At 40.3% G+C, this 21,632-nt stretch overlaps 2 protein-coding genes across 6 annotated transcripts in view; both read right to left on the bottom strand.

The window, feature by feature from the left end:
- The window catches only part of slc16a4 (solute carrier family 16 member 4), a 37,870-nt gene extending 20,078 nt beyond the window's left edge, over window positions 1-17,792 (bottom strand). For 2 of the 5 annotated variants that reach the window (XM_068327269.1, XM_068327260.1), the window contains exons 1-6: window positions 17,515-17,792; window positions 17,111-17,187; window positions 14,908-15,032; window positions 4,255-4,408; window positions 3,988-4,144; window positions 2,969-3,499 (exon numbers count right to left, since the gene is read on the bottom strand). In XM_068327269.1, coding sequence (XP_068183370.1) covers window positions 2,969-3,282 — 314 coding nt within the window. In that variant the 5' untranslated portion in view covers window positions 3,283-3,499; window positions 3,988-4,144; window positions 4,255-4,408; ... (1 more) ...; window positions 17,111-17,187; window positions 17,515-17,792. The remainder of the gene's footprint in view (window positions 1-2,968; window positions 3,500-3,987; window positions 4,145-4,254; window positions 4,409-14,907; window positions 15,033-17,110; window positions 17,188-17,514) is intronic. The other 3 variants (XM_068327297.1, XM_068327287.1, XM_068327278.1) reach the window with 2 other exon arrangements.
- A 638-nt stretch (window positions 17,793-18,430) lies between these two features.
- Window positions 18,431-21,264, bottom strand: lamtor5 (late endosomal/lysosomal adaptor, MAPK and MTOR activator 5). The gene is made up of 4 exons (XM_068337559.1): window positions 21,110-21,264; window positions 20,965-21,026; window positions 20,079-20,196; window positions 18,431-18,839 (listed from the first exon to the last, which is right to left on the bottom strand). The coding sequence occupies exons 1-4, from the start codon at window positions 21,142-21,144 to the stop codon at window positions 18,779-18,781; spliced, it is 276 nt and encodes a 91-aa protein (XP_068193660.1). The 5' UTR covers window positions 21,145-21,264; the 3' UTR covers window positions 18,431-18,778.
- Between the last annotated feature and the right edge of the window lie 368 nt (window positions 21,265-21,632).

Below are 21,632 nucleotides of genomic sequence, written 5' to 3' on the forward strand. Positions count from 1 at the left end.
CTTTGGTCTTAGTTGTGGCCAGGATGGAGAATCCCGACTCACACAGGTACGTGGTTGTGAAAGGGAGAGTTTCACAGCCCTCAGTACAAGACATGGGTACTCCTTTGAAACAGTAACCCAGAAGGAGCCCAGGTCCCGTTTGCCCCACTGCAACTTTAAAGTGCTGTCAGTGGAAACTTCCAGAAGCTGGGATTCCAGATGTGAGGGCAAAGCAACATTTGAAGTGGGATCCACCCAGAAAATGTGTCCAAAATCCACGTGTCCCTCTTTGGGGTCGTCAGGAAAGTATTCTACAAATTTCTCTGCCAGTTGTGAGAGGTGCTGAGAGACTAAGTCACTAATATTAACCTGAGGGGAGTTATCCAAAATGTCAGACAAAAGTGGAAACATGTCCATTCTCTTTTCCTAGGCCCTCTTGGTCCACAAGCAAGTTGCCCCTTGAAAGCTTGAACTTTGTCTGCAACAACAAATATGTTGTGGGTTCTTCCTTGAAGTGAGATGTTCAGCTGGTTCAGTAATGAAAAAGTGTCACAGAGGTAGGCAAGTTTTGCTGTGAACTTTGTGTTGGCATAGTAATGTGCAAGAGGAAATTTTCACCGCACATATCAACAGCAGGCAGAAACAGCTCCTCGGCAATGGTGAATGATTTCTTACTCTGTGCCACACGTCTGGCAACGAAGTAGCTTGCTTTTAATGCGCATTTAGCGTTGCCAGTCAGTGACACAATAGATCTTTTCTGCATGTGCAGCCCATCTTCTTTTCTCTTAAAAAATTCCACCGGCTTTCTCTCAGGCGTCGGATGCTTGGTCTCTATGTGCCGCTGTACTTTTGAGGGCTTAAATGCTTCGTTGGAAACAGTTAACCCACACTCCATATACTAGGCTCTCGCGACTGCCTCGCTACCTCCATTTATGAGGCCATACTTGATAAAGTCAGGATTGTACTTGCGCAAAAATGTACTTTTTTGGGGAGGGGTGTCGTCTTCAATCTTTCGTTTTAAATATTTCTCCATCTTGTTCGTATACAGCTTTGTCTTTTTCTCTTTATTTACAGAGATGGTTAAAGTAACAACTGATGCATTAGCGCCACCACATGGTCGGGAGTTGCTATGCAGTCCGGCGGACCTCGTGGCCCACATGTACAAAACAGATTTTTTTTCTGCGGCCCTTTAGGTGAGGCTCGCGGCGCGAACTTGGGCCGCGGCCCTATGGTTAAGAATCACCACACTAAGCAGTGCTGATGAAGACAGACCCTGATACTTAACTACAGCTTCATTCGTTATGTTTTGTTTTGTCAACCCTGGCCCTTTTCAGTTTGCTTACCAGTCCAACCGCTCAACTGATGACGCCATCTCCACTGCCATCTCCAACCTCTTCATAAAGTTTGCAGATGACACGACTGTGGTGGGTCTCATCAACATTGATGAGACAGCCTAAAGAAATGAGGTGAACCGCCTGGCTTTGTGGTACAAGGACAACAACCTCCATCTGAATGGAGAAGATGAAAGAGATTTTTGTGGACTTCAGGAAAGCACGCACCCAGTATGCTCCACTAAGCATCAATGGTGCTGCAGCGGAAAGGGTCAGTAACACCAAGTTCCTGGGTGTGCATATTTCTGTGGACCTGTCCAGGGTCGCAACACCATACCACCGCCCAAAAAAGCCTAACAGCGCCTATCACGCTATCACGATTGCAGGTGATCCCACCCACCCCTCTCACAGCCTTTTCAGCCTGCTGCCATCAGGTAGGAGACTGCAGAGTCTGCGGGCCAGAACCAGCAGGCTCAAGGACAGTTTCTTTCACCAGGCGGTCAGGAGGCTCAACTCCCTCCCTGCTCTGCCCCTTTCCACAGCTTTGAACTCTACCCTCACCCTGCCCTGCCTCCCCCCAGCACCTGACCTCCCCCCCTTCCCCCCCGTGTAAAGAGATGTTTACCGTCCCTTTGTGTTTCGTCTTACACTTTGTGCTGTACTGTCTGTTGTACTCCCTGTGTTGTAGTGCCTTTTGTACTGCCTATGTTGTGCTGCCTGTTGTACTGCCTGTGTTGTGCTGCCTGTTGTACTGCCTGTATTGTACTGCCTGTTGTTCTGTCTGTGTTGTGCTGCCTGTATTGTACTGTCTGTTGTACTGCCTGTGTTGTACTGCCTATTATACTGACCATGGGTGTGGGAGGACTACAATTTCATCTGTGCTGTATGTCGTGCATAAATGGTACATTTGACAATAAAGCTGACTTTGACTTTTGCATGACTTTGAAAACTTTAATGATGTTAATATTTTCTTATTTGATTATGAGGCCTTCTCATCCAATGTGCTATAATTTGGATGCCACTTTCAGCCATGATAAAATTGACATTAGCTTTATCATGTAGTAACTGAGTGTGGGAAATAATGTAGCCGCAAGAGGGCACAAGCCAGTGCCTTATTGTACCTTTCCAAAGCCCGGAGAAATTCAGAGGGTTGTGTCAGGAAGGAAGGGCATCTGACTTCAAACTTTTGCCAAATCAAAAATGCGAACCACATCTAAGATTTCCATATGAAGCCCGGGTTAAAAACGACCGCCATCTGTGCTGTTGACCTACAGGGTGCCAGTGGAAATTGGACTACTGTTGGTCGAAGAAGGAGAGGAGGAAAGTGTGTTCGCAGGAAGAGAGAGAAAAGGAATGCCAAGAGTATAGGACTGAGAGTAGGGACGTTGAATGTTGGAACTATGACAGGAAAAGGTAGAGAGTTGGTTGACATGATGCAGAGGAGGAAGGTAGACATACTGTGTGTCCAAGAGACCAGATGGAAAGGTAGTAAGGCTAGAAGCTCAGGAGCAGGATTCAAGTCGTTCTATCATGGTGTAGATAGGAAGAGAAGTGGAGTAAGAAATATCTTGAAGGAGGAGTTTGTTAGGAATGTCCTGGAGGTAAAAACAGTGTCGGATAGAGTGATGAGTCTGAAGCTGAAGTGATGCAGAGCATACCTAGAAGTGAGAGAGTTGTCATTGGTGAAGACTTCAATGGACATGTTGGTGCAGGAAACAGAGGTGATATGGAGGTCATGGGCAGGTTTGGTATCCAGGGGAGGAATGCAGAAGGACAGATGGTGGTTGACTTTGCAAAAAAGATGGAAATGGCTGTAGTGAATACTTTCTTCCAGAAGAGGCAGGAACATAGGGTGACCTATAAGAGTGGTGGTAGGAGCACACAGGTAGACTACATCTTGTGTAGATGGTGTAATCTGAAGGAGATCAGTGACTGCAAAGTAGCGGTAGGCGAGAGTGTAGCCAAACAGCATAGGATGGTGGTGTGTAGGATGACTCTGGTGGTGAGGAAGATGAAGAGGACAAGGGCAGAGCAGAGGACGAAATGGTGGAAGCTGAAAAGGGAGTGTTGCATGACTTTTAGGAAGGAGTTAATACAGGCTCTGGGTGGTCAGGAGGTGCTTCCAGAGGACTGGACAACTGCAGCTAATGTGATCAGGGAGACAGGTAGGAGAGTACTCGGTGTGTCATCTGGAAGGAAAGTAGATAAGGAGACTTGGTGGTGGAATGAGGAGGTACAGGAGTATATACATAGACAGAGGTTAGCTAAGAAGAAGTTGGACACTGAGAGGACTGAAAAGAGTAGACAAGAGCACAGGGAGATGCAGCGTAAGATGAAGTTAGAGGTAGCAAAGGCCAAATAAGGGGCTTATGATGACTTGTATGCTAGGTTGGACAGTAAGGAGGGAGAGACTGATCTATACCGGTTAGCAAGACAGAGGGACAGAGATGGGAAGGACGTGCAGCAGGTTAGGGTGATTAAGGATAGGGATGGAAGTTTATTGACAGGTGCTAGTAGTGTGATGGGAAGATGTTGATGAACAAGGTAAATGAGAGAGAACAAAGACTAGAAGAGGTGGCTGTTGTGGACCAGGAAGTAGCAGAGATTAGTCAGGATGAAGTGAGGAGGGCATTGAAGAGGATGAAGAGTGGAAAGGCAGTCGGTTCTGATGACATACCTGTGGAAGTATGGAAGTGTCTAGGAGATGTGGCAGTAGAGTTTCTGACTGGGTTGTTCAACAGAATCTTAGATAGTGAGAAGATGCCGGAGGAATAGAGGAGAAGTGTGCTGGTGCCCATTTTTAAGAACAAGGGAGATGTGCAGAGTTGTGGCAACTACAGAGGAATAAAACTGATGAGCCATACAGTCAAGTGATGGGAAAGAGTAGTTGAAGCTAGACTAAGAGCAAAAGTAAGCATTTGTGAGAAGCAATATTGTTTCATACCAAAAAAAGAGTACTACAGATGTAGTATTTGCTTTGAGGATGTTGATAGAGAAGTACAGAGAAGGCCAGAGGGAGCTGCATTGTGTTTTTGTAGATCTGGAGAAAGCTTACGACAGGGTGCCCAGAGAGGAACTGTGGTATTGTATGAGGAAGTCTGGAGTGACAAAGAAGTATGTTAGAGCTGTGTAGGACATGTATGAGGACCGTAAGACAGTGGTGAGGTGTGCAGTGGGTGTGACAGAGGAGTTCAAGGTGGAGGTGGGGCTGCATCAGGGATCAGCTCTGAGCCCCTTCTTGTTTGCTATGGTGATGGACAGGCTGACGGATGAGGTTAGACAGGAATCTCCATGGACTATGATGTTTGCAGATGACATTGTGATCTGCAGTGAGAGCAGGGAACAGGTGGAGGAGAAGCTAGAGAGGTGGAGGTTTGTCCTGGAAAGGAGAGGAATGAAGGTTAGCCACAGTAAGACAGAGTACATGTGTGTGAATGAGAGGGACCCAAGTGGAAGAGTGAGATTACAGGGAGAAGAGATCAAGAAGTTGGAGGATTTTAAGTACTTAGGGTTAACAGTCCAGAAAAATGGAGAGTGTGCAAAAGACGTGAAGAAGCGCAGACTGGAACGGGTGGAGAAAAGTGTCAGGTGTGATGTGCTGGGCTTGCGCCAGCCGATCGCCACTAGGGAAAAAAAGGCTAAAACTTACAACTAGGGCTGTCAGTTTAACGCGTTAATTAGATTAATTAATTACGCTGCAAATTAACATGCTATAAAAATTAACGCAATTAATCGTGAGTGGCAAGTCAAAGCACAAGCATTTTAAATTTGGCCCATTGAGTGACCCATAGGCTGCAGTGGCACGTCACTTTGTATCTGCGCCACTAGTCAAAAGCAGAGTGACTGACAACAGAGATGGACACGACACAGGAGAGAGAGGTAAGCGCACTAGGACCTTTGGGCGGAAAGTTGATTTATAAAAAGAGCAAAGACGGGACAAAAACGCAGAGATCTGTACCTTTTGAAAAAGAGAATTTTCATATCACCGAAGCAACTCCAGACTAACGTATCATTTAAATGCAAAACATATCAAGGACAGAGAGTTGTCTGTTGTCAGTTCCTGTAATGTTAGCTTAACCTTTTAAAGGAAATGCCTGTTGGCATCTTGCTATTGATGTTACCTTATTTAGAGGCATGTTATACTACTCATTTTGAATTGCTGTATTGAGTCAGCTTTAGTATTAATTTTGATTGAGAGTCTGCTTATGTGCTTATTTGAGACTGAGTCTTATTTTATTTCTGAATTTTATTTATTTTATTTAACTGTATTGTATTACATTTTTGAGAAATGCACCTGGTCTAATTTGTTTGCTGATGTGCTTGGCCTTTTTTCTTTTGAATTCCATTGATAAAGCACACTTAACCAACAAAAGTGTGGATTTCAAATATTCTCTTCTTGGTGTATTTTATTGATTAGTCATACACTACGATACTGTAATGTCCTAGAATTCACATTCTTTATTTGGGGACCTTTAGCAGGTATGAGATTAAAATGTGATTAATTAGATTAATTAATTACAAATCCTGTAATTAATTAATTTTCTTAACTGTCTGACAGCACTACTTTTTTGGACTCGTGAAAATCCTCGTGAGATAACATAAGAAAACAAACTTTTTCTCTCGCTAGGCGGCGCGCATGCCGATGGAAATAGCTGAAGTGACCCGAACGCTCCCGATACTTAAATACGCACTCGGGTCATGACCTCCTCTCGTCCAATGAAAAAATAGGATTCTATTCTTACAAGCTAAACCCGCGAATTGGTGTACAAAGCGAGGACAATCGATCAAAAGAAAATGAGAATAGTGTTTTATAGTAGATTTTGTTTTAAAATTCTAATTGAACAACAAATGCTGAATGCTGAGAGGGGGTAGGAGTGGTGACAGACCGATCAGAAGGTAAATGAAAGATATTATCAATACTTTTTTGTAGTCTTAGACTTTTGATCCCTATGACCGGCAGGAATAACCAGCGATGCATGTAAATGTGTATTCACCTCGCTTGCTAATTTTCATGCCTTTTTAAATTGAAATGAAAAATCATGTTATTGAATTTAAAAAACAACAACAAAAAACTAAACCATGGCATACCAATGATGTTGGTGGTGTTGGGGTTCCACGGCAGGTTTTAGCCCCCCCCCCCACACACACACACACACAAACACACAAAATCGAATATTGAGAAAAAAATATTAGGACAAAACTGAAATCAAAGTGTCTAAGTCAAAGTTAAAAGGTCTTCTAGTCTAAGTAAAACTTACAAATAAACACTGAGTAATATTTTGTATGACTGTATGTTCACATAGTGAATGAAGTTTTCAATTTGTGTTCAATTGTTGAATCTCACATTTATACCTGCATAAAGTAGGATAGAAATAAAGATAAGCTTGAACTGTATTTTTGTAGGTAAACTGAACAGAAGATTTTGCCCTCAGAATGCACCAGAATGCTGGAAAACAACCCCATTTTATAAAATATTTCACGGGGGAGGCACCCCGGACGCCCCCCTGCAGGGAGGTATCTCCCCGCAGCTAAAATGAAAGGAAAGGTATATAAAACTGTGGAGAGACCAGTGATGTTGTTTGGTGTAGAGACAGTGTCACTGAGGAAAAGACAGGAGACAGAGCTGGAGGTAGCAGAGATGAAGATGCTGAGGTTCTCTCTGGGAGTGACCAGGATGGATAGGATCAGGAATGAGTACATCAGAGGGACAGCACATGTTAGAGGTTTTGGAGATAAAGTCAGAGAGGCCAGACTGAGATGGTTTGGACATGTCCAGAGGAGAGATAGTGAATATATTGGTAGAAGGATGCTGAGTTTTGAACTGCCAGGCAGGAGGCCAAGAAGAAGACCAAAGAGGAGGTTTATGGATGTAGTGAAAGAGGACATGAAGGTAGTTGGTGTGAGAGAAGTGGATGCAGAAGACAGGGTTAGATGGAGGCAACTGATTCGCTGTGGCGACCCCTGAAGGGAAAAGCCGAAAGGAAAAGAAGAACTGAGTGAGGGAAATGATGTGTGGTATAATTAGTTGATAGTATCAGTAGCCATAGCAGCCTCTTTTATGAAACTTTGTCATCTTTGTATTTACTGTACTGTGAGCTGCATACTTTTGTCAAACCACATTAAGAGGGGGAGCTGCAGGCCACTAAAATAAGACATTCAGATCTTTTAAGAATTCATCATGAATGCAGGCTTTGATAAGCAAAGGATTCATTTATGCACGACGTCTTCAAAGGTCCAACTATGAAGTAATTTGAACAACATTCACAGGAATTTCGCTTACCAGTAATTTTTAAGTCTCACAGCACAGATATTATTTTCAAAAACATAAGGAATAGGAAGATATCTAGCAACTGCTGACGCCTTCTACAGATGAGGAACACCCTAAAAAATTAAATCTAAAATTAATCAGGTATTACATCATGAATCTAATGATAATAATATGACTGATAGAGAGGATGAGCGCTGTCCATTATAATGGATGAAGAATTTCAGCAAAAAATCGATGTGGGTCACAGTAACAGATCTGTTTTGTTGGTGGTCCTCATTGTGAATCCCCTGTAAAAGCAGATTCATATCAGCTCCACAGACACAAAAGTCAGATCCTTTTCACATACTCTGCAGCTGAGAATGACCTGCTCTTCCATAGTATGACTGCACTTTGAGATACATGGACAACAAGCTGTTCGTTTTAGTCTAATGAGTAACATTATTTATTTTCTTTAGCTTTTTCTTCTTCGAACTTCACATAACAGAAAATATGGATTAGTCTTACTGGAGCACAGACACAGGTACGTTCATTGCAAAACACAAGAACATACAGTTCTATTTTGGTGCTGAGCAGCTGTCAAGCCTCATAAGCTACCTGCATATCTGTAAAACGCACATATTGATGATATACCTTCTGGACATGTCTATAACTAAACATGTGTGCAGACACACGCACACATGTGTACACATGCCAAACACACACCCTCATGCAAAGTGATAAAGATTCCACAGGTTAAAACGATCCAAAACAATGACTCATCACAAATTCATTGTATCATTTGATAATTTAGGTGAGAGGCATACGTAGATTGCATGTTCTCCCCATGTCTGCGTGGGTTCTCTCCGGCATACACTTCATACTTCATACACTTCAGCAGAACTGACCTACTTCAAATTTTCCGTAGGTGTGAGTGCGTGTTTGTGTCAGCCCCCAATTGGCTGGGATAGGCTCCAGCAGCCCACGACCCGCAACAGCAGATGAAGTGGGTCATGACGATGAATGAATGAGTGAATGAATTTCATCGCTGCCTATCAAATATTAGAGTACTTTTAAACTGCTTTACCAGAAATTTCTTCTCTGTATGAACCAAAAATCTATTACTACCAATTGTTGGCATGAAACAGAAAACAGAAAATTAATTTCAGACACTGATCAAAGCTACTGTCTTTTTTGTAAATGCTCAGAATAACAAGACCAACTACTCATTTCAGCTGTCTTGTGATACTGTAGATGTTCAGTATACTCAAAGGATAGAACAAGACACACTGATGGTTCTGTGAAATCTGGGGTACCTCAGTAACTACTTAAGGAAACTTGAGTCCATTTTTTAGCCCAAATCTAGAGTTAAACCTTAAGTAATATTTTAAGAAACACTTTGAACTAATTGATATACTAACCTGAGAAGACCCACAATGACACTGGTGTCACACGCTCTTTGAATGTCCGTGTCTTCGTTATAAAGCTTTATGTCTGATCTTAACTCGTTAAGTTCCTAAGCGACATGTACTGTACTCAACATCCTGGTATCATGACCATGTGACAGTCATGTGTCTGTGACAGAAAGCGATCTCTCCAAAATAGTAATAAAATAATAATAAAATAATAATAAAACTTTTATTATTTTTATTTACTTTTATTTTTTTATTTATTTTTTACATTTTTTTTATTTTTTACTTTTTATTATTACTTGTATTAAGTTTTATTGTTCTGAAAAAAACTTCAAAAATGTTTTCTATTCTTGGTCTATCCACTTGGTCTGTGGTATAACCCACATAATTTTCATGTAAGGATAAATGGGTGTGGGTTCTCTAGGGTTAAATGTGAAAATTATTTGGTCAATATTTACATTTGAGGCCATCTAACTAAATATTCGCATCTTCCAATATGAACCATCACACACTATGTGTGTTTGCATTGTTTATATGCCTCTGTGTTTATTTACTTTTAAGCTGGTAGTGATTTAATATTATGTAATAAGAATCTAATGATGATATAAGAAAAACATTGTCTCTGACAATTTCTTAGAGAACAGTCCGTGAACAAAAAAAACAGGGTGGATTGGTGCGGTTGTACATCTATGACCTTTGCTATTTAAAATGCAAAAACAGTGGAAAAACTTGAACTAAACTAAACAGGACCAGTTGAAGGAAAGAGCCCTTGCTGACTTTTATGGAGGTAGAGGACACATCACCAGTCTTTTGTAGCCTAAGTCCATCTGACTTGGATATGCATGAGAAGCAAGACCAAATTAGTCAGAGAGCACAGAGCGGATTAAAAGGGGAATGAATTGGGCCAGTGTACTGTGAGCGAAGTATTTTCTCCCCATGTGCTGTTCACAAGTTGTCCTCAGAGTGTGTTTGAGTGCATGTTTGTGAATGTGCAAACATGATGGAGGACTGGAGACCAATGCATTGTTATGTGGTATTAACTGCACACAATGCACATATCCAATGGGGCACTCTCTTTTCAAATTACAGATTCTGTATTTGGTCTAAATGTACAAAGTATTTCAGAAGAAACATGATGATGAAAAAAGCTGGTATTTTGGCCAGGTTTTGTAGTTACCCTTATGTGCAAACATACACATTCTGAAAAGAGTTGTGAACTACACATAAGAGTACATTTGAATATTCCATTTGAAACATTCTACCAAGACTCCAAGACAATTTCTGCATATGCTCTCTCCCACAGTGTGATTATATTTTGGAAAAACAGAGCTAAAACACTCATTGTCAGACTGAAACATTTCTGAGGACACCTTACTTACTTACTATATATAGTAGTACATTTAATTTCAAACATATTAGCATTCTATAAAGCATCCTCTTGCAAGATTAGCGTACACTTTACACTACAATAAAGCCCAGCATGGTGGTGTTGATTGATTAACTACAAATAAAAAATGTGAATTCCAACCTGTGGAATAATTTCTTTAAATTATTTGTAACATAATGCGAAGAATACTGTGTTCATGAATGTTAATTTGGCTTAATTATAACCTTGTTTTGAAGTGCTGCTTAACTAGGTTAGAAAAAAAATCCCAGTTTGATATTTATGTTTGTCAAACCTTGAAGGCATGGCCTTCAAGGTTAGAAGTTTCAGAATCACAATATTGATCCCTGGGGGGGAAATAGCTTTTTGTTTCAGCTGCACTGCCCCAGAGCATATCACAGGAAAACTCAGAATAAGAAGAAAGAGAATTTGGGATTTAGAACAGAGAGTTCAATAAATAAAAGAATATAAACAAACACAAATATACAGATTTGGGTGTCCTCTTCACTCCTCCTCACCGCATGACTGCATTTAGTTTAATTTTATACTGTTTATATTTTAATTTTATACTGTTTATATTTTAATTTTTTTAGTATATGTATTGTTAATGTTACATGTGTCTGTTAGTGTAGTGTATGTCTTGTGGTATGTCCTGTTTTGTTTGTTTGTTTTTTCCTATTTTTTTTCTTGTGTTTGGCTGAGCAGTGGACATGTGTAATTATTAAAGTATCTATCTATCTATCTATCTATCTATCTATCTATGAATGTCAGAGTGAGGCATTGTACAGTTTGATGGCCACAGGCAGGAAAGATTTCCTATGGCGCTCAGTAGTATATTTAGGAAGGGTCACGTTGCTACTGAGAAAACTCCTTTGTTCCTTCAGTGTCCTGTACAGTATGAGGAACTCATTGTCTAAAATGACTCTTAACTTGGAAAATGTCCTCTTCTCCAATACCACCATAGAAGAATCCAACTTTGCCCCAATAATGTTACCAGCCCTTTGGATCAGTCTGTCGATCTGTTTACAGGGTTAGTAACCAACCAACAGGCCAACCAACCAACCAACCAACTAAGGATGGATCCCATAGGCCAAAGGCAAAAAACACACAGAACAACCAAGTAACACTCAGCTGAATATATGAGGTCCCAGTAGTCTGATTTACAAAAAAAAATCCTATGATAATCTTACTGCTTCAGCCTAGCACTATCCTCCACTGATGAATATACATAATCCAGGGGAACAAAGATATGGAAGATCACACTAACAATCTGTGGTTTTATTGTACACATGACCAATAGTAGAACAAAGCACTAAGTTTCATTACTATTTTCCAGTTGACACATTCAGAGCCCAGCCCCCCCCTTCGTAAATTTACTGGCACCTTCTGTATGTCAATAGAAAAGTTGCCTCAAAAGAGATGTGGTTGGACGAGTTAAACTAGATTTGTCTTAGATACTCAGTCCTATATACGTAGATTTTTCTGTGCCTTAAGTGTTGCTGTGGGGTTTATCAGGAGAGCACGGTTTCACTGGACAGTTTGTGAGCTTTACAATTTGTAGAGGAACAGTAATTTACAATATATTAACAACAGATCCTCTCAGCATTTTGGGAGGTTTGAATAATTAATGAAGTTAAGATGCTGAGCTTTTTGAGTAAGTACCAAACAGCAGACATGCATATCATTTCTGCTGCTGGCAGATTTTTGCAAGGAATGTGAGTCGAATTTACCACATTAAGGTATAGTTTTACACACCCAGATCCCATCTGCTATAAATCAGAATGAATGTGAGACATCATCGGCAGACATTCCACCAGCTAAGTGTTTTCTCTGAGATGCACCACTTGAGTATTTAAAGCACTTCATGTAAGCTTTCAATCATTTAAATAGGGAACTATAAATATTTGTGTGCCTATTTGATTCAACCAATTACGATTAATTCAGACTTGAGGTGTAGATTGAGAATTTGACTCCTGTAATCGACAAAGGAAATGTATGGCACTCTTCCAAGTAACTTCCAACAAGTTATCTCAATTTCCTCATTATGCCATTACACTTAAGTCCCTCGACCTTAATAACATTAATTCCATCCATGAAAACCTGTCCCTAAAATTTGAAAGGCATTGGTGTCATTTATTGTTTGATATTTTTTTATAGAAAAACGCTTGGTTTTATAGAAAAACGCTTGGTTTTTTTAGGTTCTAGTAACTTCTAGTAAATAGAAGTATATCAGATATATCATATTGGATACTCAACTCAATCAGCACAGTTTGATCTGATTTCAAAGTCCATAGAGCAGACTTTAATGCGTGGTAGATGTTGTGGGGATGTAATCTTTGAGTTTTTGTTTGAGCACTGTGGGTATTATCCATAACACTTGTATTGGCCAGTATCCCACAACTGTAAAATTATGTATCCAGATGACCACAAAGAAAATCAACTGGCGTGCTCTTTGCTACATACTCCACCCTCAAAAAACTTTTAAACAGAAAGACAGAGAGACACAGATTTTTCATCAATGCGCTGGGTAGATTTAGATACTCTATATACATATTACACACACACACACACACACACACACACACACACACACACACACACACACACACACACACACACACACACACACACACACACACACAGGGTGGAGTGATGGGCAGCTACTTGGCAGCACCCTGGGAGTAGATTTTGGGGTTTGGTGCCTTGCTCAAGGTCACCTCTGCAGTGTTTGAGGGGTGAACTATCCCCACGTCAGCTAGCAGGTTACATGCCGTACTGTGGTCACCACTGGACTTAAACTGGCCACCCTCTGGTCCCCAAGCCAAGTCTCTGTGGACTGAACTACTGCTGGTCCACCAGTTTTGGGATTCTAGCTCTGATCCAGTGAGCAGAGAGGCTTTTTTAACATTTGCGATAAACCTCCTTAATTCACTATGCATTCTCAGCAGCATGTGCAGAGATGCCGAAGTCTGCTGTGATGTACAGAACTACAATTCCTATTTTACTGCTGAATAACGTAGAAATGCCCTTTGCTTTATAAATGAACACGAAAGAGAGGGTCAAAGGTCTAGCAGAAAGACCCAAAGTCTCCTGTAAGCACTGAGGTCTCATCTTATGGTTAGGTAAAGTATCAAAAATTAACTCCTCTTGATTCATCATGGCAAACCTTTTAGCTTTAGTTGGGCTAGTTTCAAGCTAGGTCAGGGTGTTTCAGTGACCAAACCAAAACCAAACTCTCAAATCATGTCTGTGAATAAAATGTGGGAGCAAGGTGAAATCTGGCCCTGCACTGTTCACACTGAGCTTTACACACAGCTCTGCATAAAATTATGAATGACATCATTGAATGTCTTTTTTAATTCATTCATCTTCAAACCTCCTTCTACCGCCGTTGCGGGTCAGAGGGTGCTAGAGCCTATCCCAGCCGACTGGGAGTGTGAGGCAGGGTACTCTCCAGGCACGAAACCAGTGCACTGCAGAGTGACACAGACAAACACGCACACACTCAAACCTACGGACAGTTTGGAAAGCTCAATTAACCTGAAGCGCATGTTTTTGGAGGTGGGAGGAAGCCGTAGAACCCTGAGAGAACCCATGCAGACACGGGGAGAATATGCAAACTCCATACACAGCGGGATTCAAATCGGGAACTACCTTGCTGTGTTGTGACAGCGCTACTTACTGCAACACCGTGCCGCCAACATGTCTTGCTACTGTTTATTCTACCGTATACAGTATGGACTGAAGAAGCATCACCAGTATTCCCAGCACAGTGGGCTCGGAGCCAGCTGTTACCCAGAAACCATGTCAGACAAAAGTCACAGTCCAGTTTGTCTCATTTGGTATCTGCCTGCAATCTGACTACAACGTACATCACAAAGACAAAGTGTTTAAAACGAACAACAGTCAGCTTCGGAGACTGGCATCAGTATCATAAAAGTTTAGCTAGCAAATCTGTAAAGATGAAGACGAAGGTTTTCAACAAAAAGCATGCTTTTCTTATTATTCATACACCTGTGTATTACCATTACTGATGTCATTGTACCAAGATTATTATACTGATCTTGTTATTTTTGTTCAATATATGTCTATGTTTATACCTGTTTTGTTTTATATATGATATATCCCAAAAAAGAAACGAAGAAAAACAAAGTGTGAAGATGCTCATCTTCTGTGACTTCATTATTAAATGACATGAAATTTAAATAATAATAATAATTCAAGGGAAGTAAACCTTTATCACTGTTGCTCCTATAGGTGAGGATGCCACACAATAATGTTCAATTACAATTTTTTAAGTGAAATGGACACTTAAAAAACAAATATTTTATTACTGACAGTGAAACTGTAACAAAGAATCAACATAAATTGTTTGTAACAAGGCCTGCACCTTATGTTACTTTTAAAAAAGCTTTTTTATTGGTCTGTCTAAGTTATCACACAATGCATATTCATAAAACACACCAAACACAATGGTAACCTTTATGTGACTGGAATCAAGGTTAGACATTAAACCAAGCAGCATTCAATAAGTAAAATCAGAAAACAATCAATTACCTCCTACGTTGATTTGGTAATATGCCTGCAGGCTCTGGAGGTGTGGAGTAAATTCAGCAACCCAGTGTCATTCTCAGGATGTTCGAAGGACAAGCAACTCTGATGTGTCAAGATTAACTTAACACCTGTGAAAAAAGCAGGTGAACATGATATGATAAGGTGTGAACAAGAAGATAAAAATCAATTCACTGTTATTCCTACATGTCTTTAACCTGAAAACCGAGATTTTTGAAGGACTCCCCAGACAACAAGTGTGTCATTGGATAGACTTTCTCTGCATTGACAATTATAAGTAAATCTATTCAGAAATGACTTTTCACATACTGTAAGTGAATCAACCTCATGATGGTGTTAGCAGAAAAGTCAGGAATCATTAACATTCATAGTCTGGGATTATTGATGACCAATCATTCACTAACAAAATTTACAGGGTACCTTTCAAAATGTCAAATTTTGCCTCAAAGGTGGCAGACCTTTTTTAAAAAAAATATTTTTTTGTTCCTATTTTTTGTTTCCTCTTTCTGTGAGTGTGTATGTTAGTGTGCGTGTGTGTGTGTGTGTGTGTGTGTGTGTGTGTGTGTGTGTGTGTTGTTATCGTTGTTGAAATAAATCCAGTATGAGTGGAAGAAGACTGATAGCATTTCATTACCTTAACTTAGATAAATCTGCAACACTCTAACTGTTAATCTGACAGATTTTCCCCCACCTTTTTTTTTTTCATCAATCAAAGACAATCTCCTATTTAATGAAATATTGACATGTGAAGGACAGTGCGCATTTGCTCAAAAATGCTGACTTAAGTCTGGGCTGTGAATTTAAATGCAGCACTAATGCTTCAATCAGGGGTGTGGTTCAACATAAAAACAAAACTTTAGCAAGAGATGAGTGTCCTCCCCCACAGAATGTAGGAGACACCTCCCTATAAGTATTAAGCTGACAGGTATTTAAGTTCTGTGCAACATAACAGACAAGCAGAAAAGCCCACGTATTTAAAATGAAATGTGGTTTTGCTGGCACAGGATTATGGCGCACACCCGTACTTTTGCAAACGAAGAATACAGCACGAGGATTGACTGACAGACATCACTGTGTTGTGCCAGATAACTGCTAACAAGAAGATTATAGTTTCATTGTGCTGCTTTTATGGTTTGTTGTTGGTCAGATAGCTCAGTGTGATGAATGGATTTCGATGAAATTTGATTTGAGTGGTGGCTCAAAAAAAAAACTACATCAGATTGTTTTCAACTTTTAATTGCTAATTTTTATGGTCATGGAGTCATATTATGAGGGTCATTGGATTGATGCATGGGGAACATGACCTGTCATGGGTGTTGCTCTCTCTGCATGCTATCAAGTAAATTCACATGCTGACTGTTAGGACGCACATGGGGACCTGGTACAAAGTCAAGCAATGTAAAGGAGGAGCTTGTACAGACTGCATAAAATAAAGATCACATTTTGAAAGTTTTCTACAACACTGCAAAAACCATCTGTCTTAATGTTGTGCAAAACTATGAATATGGTAATACACACACTACATCTACAAACATTATAAAAGATCTTTTTTAACACAGCATATACAGAAATGCATTTGGCAAATATACCTACTGTATACTCCTGCTGTTTGGTTGTCAACTTGCCACCTTTTTACAATTTAAGATACTTTAAACATGTTTGCAGAAAGTACAAGTCTACACACATGATAAAGATGGAACTTCATCAAGCTGCGGTGCCATCAGCAGAAGTGAGCTGCTGTATAACACAAGTCAATCTCCAGAAAGTTCTTTGTAGGGTAAGACTTGAACATAGTGTACTTATTCTTTCTCAGAACAAATGTCAGGATAATTGACACAATGCAACCCACTCAACAACCTCGTGCATTATATGCGTTGATAACTGAGAAGAATGGGTCAATTTCAGAACTCTCTTGCAAGAATTCGATTTTTTTCTTTTTGCAAATAACTTTTTCTTATCTGCATTTTTTGTTGGTTTCTTTCTGTATGTCCGAGTGTTTCTTTGCACAAGGTAAACAAATTAACAACACTGAGCTTTCACCAATGACTACCGCTTTAAACTCTAGGAGCTGGAATAAATGGAGTAAATGCGGAGTGTTGAGTTGAAATCATTCAGCTTAGTTCAGAGGAACATTCGCAAAGTCGTTTTGCTGTAAAGAAAAAGAAAAAAAAAACCCCAGACGCCTTACCGTGTACAGCTGTGGACTCGTTGTTATCCTCTCTTCACAGGACTGTTGCATCATGCCCCTCACTCAACCCAACATCTCTGGGAATACATGAAAACAGTCGCTCAAGAAGATGTACGAATTCTGACGCACTGAAATTTACACGGTGAATTTTAAGAAGCCGTCTGGGTGGGATCTGTCGATAAGAGGCACCGATGCAAAACGGGTGCACAGAAAGTTTTCAAATGAAAAATAACTTTAGAGGGTGGTACAGGAGACTATTTTGAGGGGGTTTATCAAGTGACAGTGTTTGGTGATTTAAAACACTAGAAAACATCATTCAAACATTCTGATCTAACAGAATGACTTTGTTCAGTCTTATTTATTCGTAAAAAATGTGCAAAAAAAAATTAAAAGGAAATTCATACCTTAAATATCCTTCTGTCCAAACTTCAGTCCCGCTTTTTGATTTTAATTCGACGCGTAAGTTTGAGTTTTCTTACTCCGGAATTGTGCGTCCCAGAGGCCGCGCGTCTCACCTTGGATGGACTTTTTGGCCGAGAGATTGTGCTGCGGGACCTTTTTCTCTGATGATGAACGTGCCATACCTTTGAATCGCTGTGCGAGTTCCTGTGGCTTGTATCTCACATTACAGCCTCGACATCACTGGCTGCCCCGAGGAGCCGCAGAGCAAAGGTTTAACGGATAACCACGTGACAGAAACGTAGTGAACCTCATCTGAGGGCTCAAAGGGAGGAAAAAAAAAAAAATCTCCCGTAGTCAAGAACATCAGACCCTCCGCAGACTGTACTCCTCCCGGTGTGAAAAGGTAGTGCGCCACTAAAAGGCGTTTTATTATCAGTATGCACCACGGAGGTGATAGCAGGGACGGCACGATTTCAAGCACGTGTAAAGGTTTTCTTCATAGGTCAAAAGTCAATGCATGATAACCAAGAAGCATTTGGAACCCCACATTTAGCTGACCCCCCCCCCCCCATCCCTTCCTCCCAAGTCAATATACTGTACGTGAGGCACAAAGTGGAGTTTAATGAGAGTAATATATTGTCATCTCCTCTACTGCAAACTCTTCCTGATTTCCCCCCTATGTTCCTCAAACACAACCCACTTCGTTTCAGATTCCATTTATACTTACACGACACAATCAATGTCTTTATCATTTCTGCTTTTCATTAACCTTTTTTTTTTTTAATCTCAATTGATTTTAATGTTTTCATGCTTGTATTTCTCATGAAACATAATGATAGGCTAGGTGTTTTTTCCCAAATAGACCCTGATGATCCATCCGTAGTCAAGTAAACTGGTATGGTGCGTTTTGTATTGAAAGGAGAAAATAATGAATACTTAATGTCAAATGGATTCTGCACTAGTTCAAGGCAAGTTAAACTTTATTTTTTCAATCTATGCATGACTGCCTTGCATGTAATGACATGGAACACAAAAGACATGCAAACATTAACCAACATGTGTGGTCTGTAGAGGACATCAGTAAAACTGTGTGACTGACACTGGTGTGTTAATATCGTATATACAGTACAGAAAAATCACATCCAGACTATACAGAAAAGAAATACATGGAAAGTCTCATTTCTTTCACATTTGCCCTTAAGTTAAATGTTTACAACAACAGCTCTTCAAAAGTAATATTATGGTACTCTGTCGATCATGATGTCTTCAGGATGATATCTTGTGAACTGCTACTGTGATGGTTCCATGACTCCTCACCAGAATGTTTCTATAAAACAAAACATCAACACACCTAAAAAGTCATTCACCTGATTAGAACTGTGCAAGTAAATATGATAGATTTCCAAAAGGACAGCAAAATGTTTCAGTTGTTTTTGTGACGGCTTTTGCTTGATAAACTACATCAAGAGGTCTGTCGTTCATACTCAATACTTTATTATGAATATGATCCAGTTCAAATCTTTTACAACGACTTAACAGTATAACACCGTTTAAGCACTTTTCTTAAGCGTTCTTTATTATCTTTGGAGGTATATGACTATGACCTCACGATTATCATCATCACGGGCATCAGCAATAAAGTTATATTGTACTAAGTGCTAACACTGTTTCATAATTTTTACTCAAGCTGCCAAGAATAGCGACTTTTATTTTTGATCAACTGTAATGTTAAGAACTGACACTATCTAAAGAGTTTGAGTGCTGCCTCTACTTCAATGCAATTCAAACATTTTAGTTGATTATGAAAGAAGGGGGCGGCACAGTGCGCAATGGGTAGCACTGTCGCCTCACAACACAGCTGGTCTGGGTTCGAGTCCCGCTCTGTGCAGAGTTTGCATGCTCTCCCTGTGTCTGCGTGGGTTCTCTCCAGGTTCTCCAGCTTCCTCCCACCTCCAAAAGCATGCGCATCAGGTTGATTGGCCGGTCCCAAATTGCCCGTAGGAGTGAGTGTCTGTGTGTGCGTGGTTGTCTGTGTCTCTCTGTTGCTCCGCGGTGCACTGGCATCGTGCCCAGAGTGTCCCCCGCCTCACGCCCTATGCCAGCTGAGATAGGCTCCAGCTCGTGACCCGCTACGGCGGGTGAAGCGGCAGAAAATGTATGTATGAAAGAAGGGTCCTTTCCAATTCTTTTTAAAAATTTGCTAACTCTTCGAGTCATGAAGTTACCTTGTTGGCAATAGTGAATTTAAAAATGCATATGAGACACTGCAAAAGAGCATGCCCATCTACTTTCCAAGAACACTAAGTCCTGGTGAGATATGATCATACAATACCATTAACCACGCACTCTTTTGTCCAGCGGGTGGCAGCACAGCTATACAATTAAACTTCAATAATTAAACTAAATTTGATTTTGATTTTCTCTTAACAGTTTTGGCACAAGGTATTTATAGAACTCTTGAAAATGGATAAAACAGCTGTAGTCATACTTGACATTCATTGGCCTGGTGAAAAAGGAGGAGATACAAGTCAGTCAAGCGAAAGAGGAAAATCAGGTTGATGCTCACCCTGATTCAGACTCCAGGCACACAGTAGGGGGGTCTGTGGGGTCTCTGGTGAGAGCTGCAGCTTGTTTGGCTAAAACTGACACAACACCACCATGTTCATCTGACAGGGAGCCACGACCTAGTGATTGTGATGCATATACATGAGTGTGATTGTACAAAACTGCAGAAACAAGTGCATTGATAGCTAGAAAGGCTACCAGAATTGACATTTGATTAAAAAAAATTATGTTTTTGATTATTTCATATTGATCAAGCATCCAAAATGTTTCTAATTTCACTATAGGCTTTGAAACATGACAAATTTAATTTCCAGCTGCTGACTCCTGAACTACCACTTCATTAACCACTGTAATATCGTCAAATATCAACTGGTAAAAAAGGATGGATCATGGATCAGTAAGACATCAGAGTGGGACGACTGCATGTTTAAACAGAGCAGAAGATGGGAAAGCCTTCTGAAGGTTCCAATCATTCAATTTAACACCTTTAAAGGACCAGTATGAATAAAATTTAAGATTTATTCTATATCTGCAGCATAAGAGAAGCATTTAAATGAGCATTCAAATATTATATACCAACTTGAGCACATTTTAGACTGCAACCATAACACATCAATGTAGCTTACTATTTGCTAAAACTCAGTTGATTAAAATATTTGATTAAAACCCTTGTTGCTTCATAATAAAAGTGCAGTTAAAAACACTGATTTTCTTTCGGAAGCAAATGTATTTCAGTTTTACATGTGCTTTTTTTTTTGGAAAGGGGCGGTGGCATTTGGGTATCGATCATTTTACTGACCAATACGCTTGTGAAAACACTTCACTTCAAAATTAATTTTCATGAAAAAAATTCTCCTCCGGAATAAATAGTTTAAATGTTTCCTTACAGCCCAAGTTGTGTCCCTGTTGATCCGTGCAAAGCACACCGACGACCGCTGGATTCTTCATGCTGTCAACACGGAGATAAGTCGGTTATCTTTAAAGTTCCCGTAACGACGAGGAAAATCGACAAACAGGCTCAAATACACTCACGTATCATCAAGATGCTGTTCCAGGGTCGATTCCATTATTAACGATCGTAAATACGTGTAAAATTATTAATTTCTTGAGAAGTTTTGATGTTGTGTTTAACAGCTTCCTCAAAAGCTTCCGGTCGTGGTCAGCTGACTGTCACGTGAACTAAGGCTGCCTGCGAGGGCCAAACTACACGAAACGCGGTGAGTAAGGGCGACAACCTGACTGCAAGTGTCGGTCAATTCTGTTCTCTCCTTGTAGGTGTAAGCAACGCTGGGTGAGTTCATCTGTAAGATAGTTTGCGTTATTTTACTTGTCGTTTTACTACAAGTTTCGACCAACGTTAATGCACTAAGCTAAGACACAACAGCATGGCATGACTAAAGTATGACAGCAATGATTGATTGATTTATTGAGCCACCTTCATTCCATGTTGTCAGTGCTTCTCATTTTAAGGTGTAATTCAGGTGAATTACCGGTACACGTCAAGCAAAAAGATGGGCTCTCTGCTGTAAAGCAAACAGTAATAAATGCTCCACAT

The sequence above is a fragment of the Antennarius striatus genome, chromosome 2, assembly GCF_040054535.1.
Source record: "Antennarius striatus isolate MH-2024 chromosome 2, ASM4005453v1, whole genome shotgun sequence".
Lineage (NCBI taxonomy): Eukaryota > Metazoa > Chordata > Actinopteri > Lophiiformes > Antennariidae > Antennarius > Antennarius striatus.